Genomic DNA, 13,703 nt, shown 5'->3' with positions numbered 1-13,703 from the left:
CTCTACTAACAACATTAGTCCACGAAGAGCAGTGTACATTGATAATCACTCTCTGTCTTCTTCCATTTAACTATCTCTTTATTCACAGCAGTAATTTGTCTTAATTCCCCATTGTCCAGTTTATACAGCTTCTTTTATGTGTAACAGTATAAATAGCCTTCCTACAATCCAAGTATGTGATATCAGAATCATTTTTTGCATCCAGTTTCTTGGTCACTGCATCATAGTAACATATCAAATTGGTTAGACAAGACTGCCCCTTGATAAATCCATGCTGTGACTGCAGTATAATTGCATTTCTGTCCAAACGATCCTGAATTACTTCTTTAACCAGTGACTCCATTATTTTCCATGGAACAGCCATTAAGCTAACAGGTCTAAAATGTGAAATAGCAGGTGCTTAGAAAACGGTACTCACCTTTGAATAAATCTGCATTAATTTTTAAAAAGAATGGTAATTAAATCATTTTGATGGGAAGGTAAAGCAAAGAAATTAAGGAGGGTGTTAAGGGTGATTTAACAGAATTTAAAATGGGCCCAAGGAAGTAGAAGTGCACAGCTCCAATCCTAGGTTGTCATTAGAGAAGGAAGAAATCATTAAGAGTGAATTAAAATGTAAAAATGGATAATATAGTATGACGGAGCCAATAGTCATTACGAAGGACTTTTGTTGGTTATAACGTCTTTAGTTGGCAAACTGGGCAGGAAATAAACGCGTGCTGTATTTTAAAGGTTGTCTGTGCTTCCCATGATGCTTTTTTGGATATGTGGGAACGTCGACCGCGAGAGGTTCCAAGCCGGGGAAAGGTTGATGGAAAGTTTCATGTTTATGATGTTGAGGTTAGAATGGTGCCGGAACCATTCAATAAGAAGTGCTGATTAATGATTTCTTCCTTCTCTAAAGGCACTTATTATTGAACCTCAACATTCTAACCTCAACATCATAAACATGAAACTTCCCTTCAACCTTTCCTTGGCTTGGAACCTCTCACAGTTGACGTTCCCACATTTCCAAAAAAGTATCATGGGAAGCACAAACCTTTAAAATACAGCATGCGTTCACTTCCTGCTCAATTTGCCAACTGAAGACGTTATAACCAACGAAAGTCCTTCGTAACGACTATTGGCTCCGTCATACTATATTATCCATTTTTAAATTTTAATTCACTCTTAATGATTTCTTCCTTCTCTAATGACAACCTAGTATTGGAGATGTGCACTTCTACTTCCTTGGGCCCATTTTAAATTCTGTTAAATCACCCTTAACACCCTCCTTAATTTTTTTACTTTACCTTCCCACCAAAATAATTTAATTACCATTCTTTTTAAAAATTATTGCAGATTTATTCAAAGGTGAGTACCGTTTCTTAAGCATTTGCTATTTCATATTTTAGTCTAATACTCACGGTATTATATAAGATTTCTATAATTTTTAGTAATTTGTCAGCTAACAGGTCTGTAATTACTCATGTCACCTTTTGATCCCTCTTTGTGAATTGGCGATACATTCGCACATCTCCAAGTCCATCGGGATCCCTTAATCCAAGGATACTCTCTCATAATTATGGCTAAGGCTTTTATTACCTCTTTTGCTGCTACCTTAATATATTTGGATAGATTTCATCCACCTTTTTTCTATGTTTAGTTTCAACAGTTTCTCTTCCACTTAGTTATCACAAAATCATTTAGCTCCCCATTAGAGTTTGTTAAACTTCTGACCCTTCCAAAAGAATTCCTCATGTGTTAATGGAGACACAAAATATCTATTCAATTTGTCAGACTTCTTTGTGCAACAATATGATGATCTGATAGATCATCATTGGTGATCTGATAGAGGTGTATAAAGCCTTGAATGGTTTAAGCATGCTCAATGCTGATGGGATTCTTCCTCTAGCTCAGAAAAATCACCTGAGAGAGCACAAATTCAAATTGAGGAAAGACAGATGTAGGATAGACGCGCGGAAATTTGCCTTTAGCCAGCGGGTGGTTGGTTGGTGGAACAGACTTCCATCCCTTGTGGTGGAGGTTGATAGCCTAAATAAGTTTAAGGCTCAGCTGGACAGGTATTTTGAACGAACAGAGAGGTGAAGTGGAAGTGGGTTTTTTTTTTTTTTTTTTTGGCTGATGCTGCATAAGCTTGCTTTCTTGCATCAAATGCCTCTACTAATGCTAATGCTAATATCAAAAGCCTTCGATGCTAGGTCATCAACAGTTATCCCCTTGACATTAAGTGGGCCAATGTGATTCAACCCTTTCCTTCTGTTAATATAAGATAAGTCTTTGCCAGAGACTTCTCATAATTTGCCTTAGCTTGCCCAACCTCCTTTCTGACTTGATTACAGACTAATGTATACAGGGTGATTCAGGAGGAATAGTAAATATTTTGGGAGATTATAGAATCGATTATTCTGAGTAAAAAAGTTCATATAAACATGTGTCCAATTCTCAATGGTTACAGAGATACAGCTGTACGAAACTGGCACGCACAAAGCCATCTTCAGAGGTATTAAAGAATAATAAATGACTTATTGTTTGTATTTATTGACTTTTTTATTTGAATGATACAAAACACAAATAATTTACAAATTTTTTACAGTTCACAATAAATGTTTGAAAATCCCACTGCCAACCTCAACGCACTTTGCAACCCTCGAGGTAATATGACATGTTGTTCTTCTGAGGTCGTCTTGGTGTTCCTTTACGAGGGCAGCAGTATCCAAAATGTGAGTGAGCAATTCATCTCTTGCATTCACCTATTATTTGTATACTGTGCTTTTCATTCAACCTAACAAACAAAAATCTAGCAGACAGGTCTGGAGACCTTGGTGGCCAATGAACGGAACCACTGAGGCTGATCCATTGTTCAGGGAAAGTTTGATTTAGATAATGTATCACCACACGAGTATAATGTGCAGGAGATCTGTCATGCTGAAAATACATACCAATTGTTGTAGCAAAGGCAACATCCTCCAATAGCAGTGGAAGTTTGTTTTGCAGAAATTCTAGGTAAATAGGCTCTGTAAGATGATTTTGAAACACAACAGACCGAATCAACTGATTGTCGATGATACCACACCACATGTTTACAGAGAAGCGATGTTGAAAATTTGTTTCTACAATGGCATGTGGATTTTCGTCTGACCACCTATGAGAGTTAAGGGTGTTGTTGATACTGTAACGGGTGAAAGTAGCTTCATCGCTGAACAGTATTAATGGAATTAATTGGCGATTAGCATTTACCCACCGACAAAATCCCAATTGCTGGGCATTGCCTCCTGGCTGCAGGTGTTGCAGTTGCTGTATGTGAAATGGATACAAGCTGTGCTTGCGTAATGTTTGCCATACTCGTCTGTGGTACACCGATATGCGTAGAAATTATTAGGGTGCTAATAGTAGGGCTACGTTCTACTGACTGAATGTGTTCTATTTCATCCACATTTTGTTCATTTTCACGTTCAGAAGAAATATGAGTGTTGGGAACTGTACCAGTCTCATGCAGTTTGGTGTAAAAACTAGTAAATGATCTTGAATCCGGTATTTTGTGATTAGGAAATAGTCTACGGTATTCTCCACAAGCAGCAGTAGCACTTCCACCACAAAAACTGTTGACAAACACCATATCGGCATATTCAGCATGTGTGAAGATGTGCAGCATTCTTAACAACACTTCTAACATCAAACAGTGTTAGGTTATAACTGCTTCTTGATCACATCTGATTCAGGGATGTTGTTTGTTATTTGGTTTTTAGGAGCATTAGCAACTAAGGCCATATTGCTCCGGGATATGCAGTGGTCATTCCCTGACCTTTCCACATCTTCCGTATTTAGTGGTGACGGGCTCGAACCCTGGTCTAATCAAGAAGCGTGTGCTACGCACTGCTGCTCCTTCCCACCTGGCTATGGAGGTGCCTTGATTCAGGGAGCTGTGCAAGCCAAGTTCAAACAGTTTTCTCTCCGTATCCATTGAGAATTGGATACATGTTTATATGAACTTTTTTACTCAGAATAATCGATACTATAATCTCCCAAAATATTTACTATTCCTCCTGAATCACCCTGTATATATTACAGGCTTCTGTATCGTTTTATAATTTATATACATCTTACACATTTTTTTTCTCTGCCACAAGTCTCATTAGTTCACCTGACATTCACTTAGGTCTAAGCCTTGAACAGTATTTCTTAGTTGGCATGAAAAACTTAGTAGCTTCTTTGTAAATTAATTCCCTGAATATTTTTCATTCAGAATTTAAAAACTGTCTGAGACCACTATAGTGACCCTTACAAAAAGCAAAAGCATTTCCCTCTGCCATCGAGATTAGTAATGTCTTTAATTAAATTCCACATTAGTACATTGTGATCACTACCACCATTGGGCTATTTACTGCAGATAACTAGATCAGGGGTACTCTTCCTCTTATAGTCTCTCTAATATGCTGCTGTAGAAATCAGTCATCCAATAAATCTACAAAACATTGTTGTTGTTATTGTTATTTGGTTTTTAGGAGCATTAGCAACTACGGCCATATTGCTCTGGGATATGCGGTGGTCATTCCCTGACCTTTCCGCATCCTCCGTATTTGGTGGTGACGGGCTCGAACCCTGGTCTAATCAAGTAGTGTGTGCTACGCACTGCTGCTCCTTCCCACCTGGCTACGGAGGCACCTTCTTTTTTTTTTTTTTTTTTTTTTTTTGATTTGGTAGTTGTTGGCGCATCGGCTTCTGTGGCCATATTGCACCTCCCAAGGTTTTTGCAGTACTTTGATCCAAGCCCGAGGCGGGAATCGAACCCGCGACCTTTGGGTTGCCGGGCAGGTACTTTTACCCACTCGGCTAGCCCGGTCAGCCGGAGGCACCTTCTACAAAACAGTTGCTAGTGTATGTGTGTGTGTGACCAACTCACAAATTCCAGTCAAAATCCAGAAAGTTAAAATCTCCTGAAAGCCATCCTTGGTTATTGGCCCACTCTATTTCTCTGTATAGCTGTTTGGTGTACTCACTACAGTCATTAAGTGTATAGCACACTCCTACACTCATTTTTGTTTTCCCAGTGTTTATGTCACACTAAGCTGATTCAACGTTGAACTGGCCATCCTTGTCAATTGGATGCTTGTTTGTTTGTTTGTTATTTGGTTTTTAGGAGCATTAGCAACTAAGGCCATATTGCTCTGGGGATATGTGGTGGTCATTCCCTGACCTTTCCGCATCCTCCGTATTTGGTGGTGATGGGCTCGAACCCTAGTCTAATCAAGAAGCGTGTGCTACGCACTGCTGCTCCTGCCCAGGGGACGGCCAATTGGATGCACTGTCTTAGATTTAATAACCCATTCTGTCCTGCCTGTCCTTCCCATATATACACTGTACTTCTCATAATCAAATTCAGCTTTGCTTATGTCTGAATGACACCATATCTCTACAATGTTCATATTTATTCAATTTATTTATAATGCTCCTAGCATTAGTGTACATGCAAGTACAGACTCACATGTTCTTACTCTTCACAACCCATGTATTTTCTTGTTCCATGATGACCCACAGCAGTAGCTGAAGTCCTTGACAACTTGCTTTCCAGGCTGTTGCATGTTTTCATAGGAGCAGTGCAAGAATCACTTTCATCCATGCGTGCAGCTCTAGTTAATCATTAATCTTTTTTTCCTCCCAAGCTAGCAGTTTCTGACCTACCCATCACTGCACTGATAGCATCAGCAAATATTCTTGAACATCTTCAATTTAAGTGTATCCCATTTCTGTTGAAGCAGTCTCTCCTATTAGCAAGCATAGACCACACTGAGAAAAATTCACCACGTACAATCTCTCCAGGGCCAAACTGCTTGACTAGGCTGCATCATATACTTTCTCCTATTGTGTCTGGGTAGAATTGCAGATGCTTTCAAATTCAATCCTAACTTGTGACTTTTTCCCAACATTTCATTGTACTTGTTAAGTAATCCCCAGATCTTCTACTTTTAATATCATTAGTGCCAACATGTATAACAACATCACCTTTTGTGCCCATTAAAAGATGAGATCTGCTCTACAACATCATCTACTTTTACCCCTGGCAGACGTACCCTGGTCCTATTCTACCTATCATTCTTGCACAATATATTTCCTATTTCCCTAACAAGTGAGTCACCAACAATACTGCCTCTTGTGAGGCCAGCGGGGGATGGCTGCTATGTTGCCTGATGCACACGTGTGAGCACTGGTGTTGAACTGGGCAGCTGAGAGCTCGAAAGGCTGCCTATGCAAATTTCTTCAAGCGCATCCACCCTACTCTTCAAGCTGTAAATAACACTTATCAGACTGCTGAGTTGCTGCCTAATTTCTTTACACTCTTTGCACTAAGCACACATCAAAGGCATTTTAGCTAATGCTTGTACAGCAGTAGCCAAAAATAAAAATCCCATTATACCACCTCTCCATCCCCTTTACATACTAGTTCTTTGCATTTATTCAAACTACCTACTTCGAAACACCAGATGGAAGTTTGTTCCAACAATTAACTACCTGCTAGCTAAAGACAAATTTCCACCCATCTAGCCTGTAATAAATGTTGTTCCTCAATTTGAGTATATACTCAAATTGAGTAATGGCATGTCTTGCAAGAGGCATATCTTGCAATATAGTCTTGCATGAGGATTTCATTGGCATCCAGCTTACTCAATCAATTCAGAGCCTTAAACATGCGAAATCAGATCTACTCGCTTTTTTACCAATCTTACTGCTCTTCTCTGTGCCTACTCCAACAGAATCACATTTTTCCACAAATGAAGCTTCCAAACCCTGTATGCAGTATTCAAGACAGTACTTAAGTAAAAGGCGGTGGCATAACCACTGCATTATACAATAGAATAATAATGACCTCCTTGTGCCTACTGGCAAAATTCCTGTATATCATTAACAAAACCCCATAAACTATCCTGGAAGTTGTCTGTACTGCTTAGAGACCCTCACGCCTGACTGCAAAATTACACTAAAGATCTTTTACATCCTTCACTTCTCTCAGTGGTTCCATACAGTTGGTAAGTTAATCTGGGATTAGTGCTTTTCGTATAAAGGAGCTTCATTTGTCAATGAAGGTAATCCCAGATTAACATCAATATCATTACTAAATATTAAAAACAACGACAGGCCTGAACCATGGGGCATTATGCTAATAACAATTCTCTGTCTTCTGCCCCTCAACCATTCATTTTTCCATAGCAGTACCTTACCATTTTTGCTACACTACTCCAATTTGTATAGCAGTGTTCTGTCTATGCATCAAATTTTTCTGAAAAATTAAGCATATGACATCAAAATTATTTTATTGTATTCAGTTCCTGTGATCTAATCATAGTATCTGATCAAATTGGTCAGACAGGATTTCTCCCTAATAAACCCATATTATTAGCATTAGCTAATGCAGCATCAGCCAAAAAAAAAAAAAAACCCACCTCCACTTCACCCCTCTGTTTGTTCGAAATACCTGTCCAGCTGAGCCTTAAACTTATTTAGGGTATCAACTTCCACGACAAGGGATGGAAGTCTGTTCCACCAACCAACCACCCGCTGGCTAAGGGCAAATTTCCGCATGTCTATACCACATCTGTCTTTCCTCAATTTGAATTTATTCCCTCTCAGGTGATTCTTCTGAATAAGACGAAGAATCCCATCAGCACTGAGCATGCTCAAACCATTCAAGGCTTTATACACCTCTATCAGATCACCTTTCTGGTGCCTAGTCTCCAGACACTGTAATTTGCAAAATTTAAGCCTTTCTTCGTAAGAGCACCCCCTTTGTTCCATTCACTAATCTTGTTGCCCTTCTCTGTACTCGTTCCAGCAGCTCTACATCGTTCTTGAAATGAGCCTCCAGACCTGTATACAGTACTCTAGGTGTGACCTGACCATTGCCTTATACAAGGCAATAATCACCTCCTTATCCCTGCTAGAAAAATTCCTATATATCATTGACAATACACCATGAGCTACTCTTGCAGCCCGTCTGCACTGCTCAGAGAACTTCATATCTGCCTGCACAACCACCCCCAGGTCCCTTTCATTCTCTACCACTGTCAGTGTAGTACCACAGAGTTATTATGTTGCTATGGGGTTGCTGTTTCCCATATGTAGTACTTTACATTTGTCAATGTTAAACTTCATTTGCCACCTCTCAGCCCATCTTCCCAACCTTTCCAGATCCTGTTGCAGCAGCATAGTTTTAGTAGTGTCCTTGACAACCCTGCCAACCTTTGTATCGTCTGTAAACTTGGACATTAAGCTTGATATACCATCATCAATATCATTTATAAATACAGAAAACAATAATGGACCCAATACTGAACCCTGAGGGACTCCACTAATAACATTAGTCCACGGTGAGCAGTGTCCATTGATTACCACTCTCTGTCTTCTCCCCCTCAACCACCCCTTTATCCATAGCAGAAATTTGCCTCCAATGCCACACTGCTCCAATTTGTGCAGCAGTCTTCCATGTGCAACAGTATCAAAAGCCTTTCTAAGATCCAAATATATAATATCAAAGTTATTCGCTGCATCCAGTTGTTTTGTGACTGCATCATAGTATCCAATCAGATTGGTCAGGCAAGACTTTCCCTTAACAAAACCATGCTGTGTCCGAGCTATAACTGAAGTCTTGTCGAGATGATCCTGCAGTGCTTCTTTAACCAGTGCCTCCATTAATTTTCCTGGAACAGAAGTTAAACTCACAGGTCTATAATTAATTGTGTCAGCCTTTGATCCTCCTTTGTGAATTGGGGTCACATTTGCACATTTCCAGTCTGTGGGTACCTCCCTTGAGTCCAAGGAAGCTCTCATAATTATGGCTAAGGGTTTGCTTACTTCCTTTGCTGCCTCCTTTAATATAACTGGATAGATCCCATCCACCCCAGGTGCCTTTCTTGTGTTTATTTTCAACAATTTCTCCTCCACTTTATTCTCAGTTATTACAAGATTCTCTAGCTTACTGCCAGAGTTGAATACACCTCTGGTATTCCCATCGCTGAATAACTCCTCATGTGTGAATGTCGATGCAAAATATTCATTTAGTTTGTTAGCTACCTGAGCAGGATCATCAACAGTTGACCCATCGATATCAAGTGGACCAATCTGATTCATCCCCTTCCTTCTAGAGTTTACATAAGTAAAGAACTCTTTGCTGTTGGTTACAGATCAACTTGTATCTATCATAGGCTTCTGTGTCACGTGTTAATTTGTATATATCCCATGCATTTTTCTTCTCTGCCATATGTTTCATTAGTTCATCTGACATCCATTTAGGCCTAAACCTTGAACAATATTTCTTAGTTGGTAAGTAAAGCCTAGTAGCTTCCAAGATAAGTTCTTTGAATGCTTTCCATTTTGAATTTGCTGTTGGTAACATCATCAGTTGGTCCCACTGTATAGAATTTAAATGCTGTCTCAGTCCATCGTAGTAGCCTTTATGAAAGCAATAACCCTTCCCTTTACCCCTAATGGTAGTTACCTCTTTGAGTAAATCCCACTTCAGTACACTGTGATCACTGCCACCTAGTGGTTCATTTATCTGTAGATTCTTAATGCATGAAGAATCACTACTGGTAATCAAATCAAGAGTATTACTCCTTCTAGTTGCCTCCCGAACATGCTGATGTAGAAAACAATCATCCAATAAATCCACAAAAGCCTTGCTAGTGTGTGAGTGACCAGCTCCCAAATTCCAGTCAATATCTGGGAAATTAAAATCCCCCATTATAAGACTCTGATTTACTGGCCCACTCTATTTCCCTGTAAAGTTTCTTATTATACTCATCAGAGTCATTATGTCTGCACTATAACTGCAGTCTCATATACAGTATATGATCCTGAATTGCTTCTTTACCATTGACTCCATTATTTTCCCCGGCATAATTACAGACCTGTTAAACTAATGGGTCTGTAAGCAGAAGCTGTCCCATGTGTTGATAAAGTTAAAAGCTCTCTGATTTTGCAAGGCATGCTATGCTGAAAATGATGTATCAGATAAAATTATTATCTCAGTGCTTTCTAAACTTGTTACCCACACTAGCTTCCACAACGTCAGAAGGAAGTTTGTTCCAGCAAACAACCACCCATTGGCTAAAGCCAAACTTCCACACATCTATTCTGTAACCATCCTCCTTCAATTTGAATTTATGTCCCCCCCCCCGTGTGCACAGTCTGAGCAAGAGGGTGAATCCCATCAGCATTCAGCTTGCTCAATCCATTCGGAGCCTTAAATGCCTGAATCAGATCGTCTCGCAGTTGCTTAATCTTCAGATGCTGAAATTTGCAGAACTGAAGTCCTTTTTTGTTAAGGAGAACTGTGAGGGGAACTGCTTTGTTCCCCTCACCAATCTCACTGCCTTTCGCTGTACAGTAGTTTTACATTCCTCATAAAATGAAGCCTCCAGACCTTCATGCAATACTCACAATGTGGCCTGACCACTGCCTTATACAATGGAATATTTACCTTATCCCAGCTAGTAAAATTCCTGTATATCATTGACAAAACCCCACGAGCTGTCCTGGCAGCCTTTCTGCACTTCTCAGAGAATTTCATATCTGACTGCCCAATTTTAAAGTCTTATATACTTCAATTAGGTCACAAAGCAGACTCCTAGTTTCCAGACTAATTTAACCAAAATTACTTTCTCCAATGATCTTTATCTTTCGTAAAATGAGGTTTCCAAATGCATATGTAGTATTCCAGCTGTCATCTAACCTGAATATAACTCAGAAATCAATTTTTTACTGACGAAGTTCCTGTATATTGCTGACAGAACCCCCATGAACTGTTCTAGGAGCCAGTTACTAGCCATTTGCAATGCCTAGAGAGAGATTCATGTCCAAATACACAATTACCTCTAGGTCTTTTTTCTTATTAAATGCCTTGAGTTTGATGCTACCCAAATTCAGGTACTTTACATTTATCAATGCTAAACCTCAGCTGCCATTTTTATGCTCATCTGTCTAGTTCATCTAGACCTTCCTTAAGTAGCATACCTTGATTACTTTGAAATACAATATTTTGAAACACTTGGTGGTACTTAAAAGGCAGTTGTGAATGGCATAAACATTTAAAGCACATTTAAATATTTTTTAGTGAATTTGATCAGAGATATAAAAAAATGAAATAAGAGGGCTGTTCAATAAAGAATGATCATAATCTTCATGAACAATTATACTGCTTACCATTTCTAGCTGATCTGCAGTATTTAAGGTCAAACCAAGCTGTATCATATAGCAACTGTACAGTTGACTTGTGCGCATGGTGTGAACTCGCCGGTCAGTCAAGTTTATGCCTGTTCAGTTTTGCCTATGTAAAAATGGACGTGACATGCAAGGAACAGTAGGCTGCTCTCAAATTTTGTTTCTGTTTCAAGAAAACATCAGCTGAAGCGTATATGAAATGTTAAAAGAGGTTTATGGTGAATCTATGTTTCCATTTAGCACAACTTGCAGGTGTTTAGAATGTTTAAAGATGGATGTGATTCAATCTCAAAAATAGGTGGTCCTGGAGCTCCAACCATTGCTGTCTTCCCACAAGCACTGCTTCCATAATCCCAAGAGAAGATCGTCATATAACAATAAGGCAATTGGTAGAGATGTTGAGAATATCAGGCAGTATGAACAGTCTTCTTCATGACCATTTGCAAATGACACATTTGTGCACACTGGGTTCCAAGACTACCCACACCTGAACAACAGCAAGTTCACATGGAGTTTTTGCATGGTTTTTGTCAGGAGTTGCAACGGATGGTTACTGAAGATAGTGAGGTTCTGCATAAGGTGATAATGGCAGATGAGACATGGCTTTATCATTTCAACCCAGAAAGTAAGCAATAAAGCTCTGTTTGGAAGTTCATGTCATTACCAGCACCAAAAAATGCAAAAGCCGTGGCTTCTGCAAGAAAGCTTATAACCATCTTTTCTTGACATTCAAGGAATGGTTCACCAGCATGTTGTGCCACATCATATGCCTGTTACAGGACCATACTACAGAACAGTACTGCAACATGATGATGTGAGACCTCACTGCTCATACTGTCATCGAGTACTTAGCCAGCATTAATGTCAAATATGTTTTTTAAAGAAGGAGCTGCATGGAAAATGTTTCCAGTTATCAGAAGTCATAAAAATATTGGATACGATTCTCAGATGCATGTCCAAAAATTGCTTCCACCAAGTTTTTTGAAGAATGGCAGAAATGGAGTAAGTGCATTTCATCAAATGGGGACTATTTTGAAAAGGATCATCAAAATATGGATTATTAATAAAGATATGTTGTTAAAAAAAAAAAAAAAAAAGAAGAAAAAAAAAAAAGATCATTCTTTACTGAACAGCCCTCGTATTTTGGAGTATGTTTCCAAGTTACTTGAAAATTTATCAATTAGCATTTTTAATATCTGAATCATTTTAATTCATACAAATAAAATTGGATATCCAATGTGAAATAATTATTTTTCTTACATAAATGCAATGAGCAAGAATTAAACCCACCTGAAACAAAAACATTTTGTTTTACTTGCAGGATCACAAAAATTCCATTGACCTATCAACTCTTCAGTAACTTCTTTAGATTCTTCTGTTTGTTCTTGACTATTAGGAATGGTTAAAACTTGCAAAATAGAATGTTTGATTCTAGATGAAACTGTAGAAGGATGGACTGTGAAAGAACCATGAGAATTCTGTAAGCTTGTATCTACTGACATTGATGCACTACTTAATTTTGAATGGCTGCATACCACACTGGAGGAATCACAAGGTGAACTAGGAGGAGTTAAAACATTTCCTGGAATAAGTGATTTAAAGGACGGCTGGGTATTTGTCAGAGTGGTTAATGAAGCAGGGAAGGATGTATAATGATGATTATTATTTAACGTCCTAAAGAGTTGTGCTTCATCACTCTCAGTAACAAATATATAAGAAGAGGGATAGCGCATCTTTACTCCTCCTAAAAAGACAGAAACAGATCTTTAAGGAAATTAAAGAAACAAATCACTAAATAAAATTTATTGTCAACATTCTTACTCTAAATTCTGATAAATGCCTGATACCTGGTTTTATGTCCCTAAGCATTATTCCGAAAACAAGGAAGGGGGAAGCATTTCATATTGTGTAAGGCAAACCTCATTTTTATTCAAATTAGCTGTGAGAGCTACATTGCTTTTCTCTGTGCTCATAAATATGACAAATTATTATGCAAAATATAGTTCACTGTCTATGTACCTTTTCCTATTTCCCAGAGAGCTGAATTTTTGTGCATACACACGCTGTTGTCTCATTTTGCATTTAGAAGAATGTGTTTGTAAAAATCAGTTAGGGAAAAAAAAAAAAAAAAAAAAAAGGAGATAAAAAGTTAAGAAGCCCTATGTCATGGAAGCTAGAAGACACTGAGATGAACATGAGAGTATTAAATTTTGAAATTATTCTTGAAATTGAAACTTCATGGCCCAACAATGCTTAAGCCAGCTCAGACAGCTGCATATGGAAGAACTGCAGACACAGTTGGTTCAAAAGTAAAGGAAGACATCAGCTAGGAATTAGGAACATGTAAATACATCAAGAGTCACAGTGAGAAACTTCTTTGCCTCTTTGTTAGTTCATGTACTTGATTCAACTGTCACATTCACTAGGATGGGAGAATGTGGAATTAAGCTCCAGTGTTTGCAGCATCACTTAGAGTTGCCTATGAGGAT

At 38.6% G+C, this 13,703-nt stretch overlaps 1 protein-coding gene across 1 annotated transcript in view; it reads right to left on the bottom strand.

The window, feature by feature from the left end:
• LOC150085870 (mediator of RNA polymerase II transcription subunit 13-like) overlaps nt 1-13,703 on the bottom strand; it is a 554,522-nt gene that overhangs the window by 403,592 nt on the left and 137,227 nt on the right. Inside the window, exon 7 of the mRNA XM_090374721.1 lies at nt 12,505-12,958. Coding sequence (XP_090230847.1) covers nt 12,505-12,958 — 454 coding nt within the window. The remainder of the gene's footprint in view (nt 1-12,504; nt 12,959-13,703) is intronic.

The sequence above is a fragment of the Mastigoproctus giganteus genome, chromosome 5 (assembly GCF_048544385.1).
Source record: "Mastigoproctus giganteus isolate SK-2022 chromosome 5, ASM4854438v1, whole genome shotgun sequence".
NCBI classification, from domain to species: Eukaryota; Metazoa; Arthropoda; class Arachnida; order Uropygi; family Thelyphonidae; genus Mastigoproctus; species Mastigoproctus giganteus.
The sequence above is the reverse complement of the archived record's forward strand: the minus strand, read 5'-3'. Positions and strand labels throughout refer to the sequence as shown.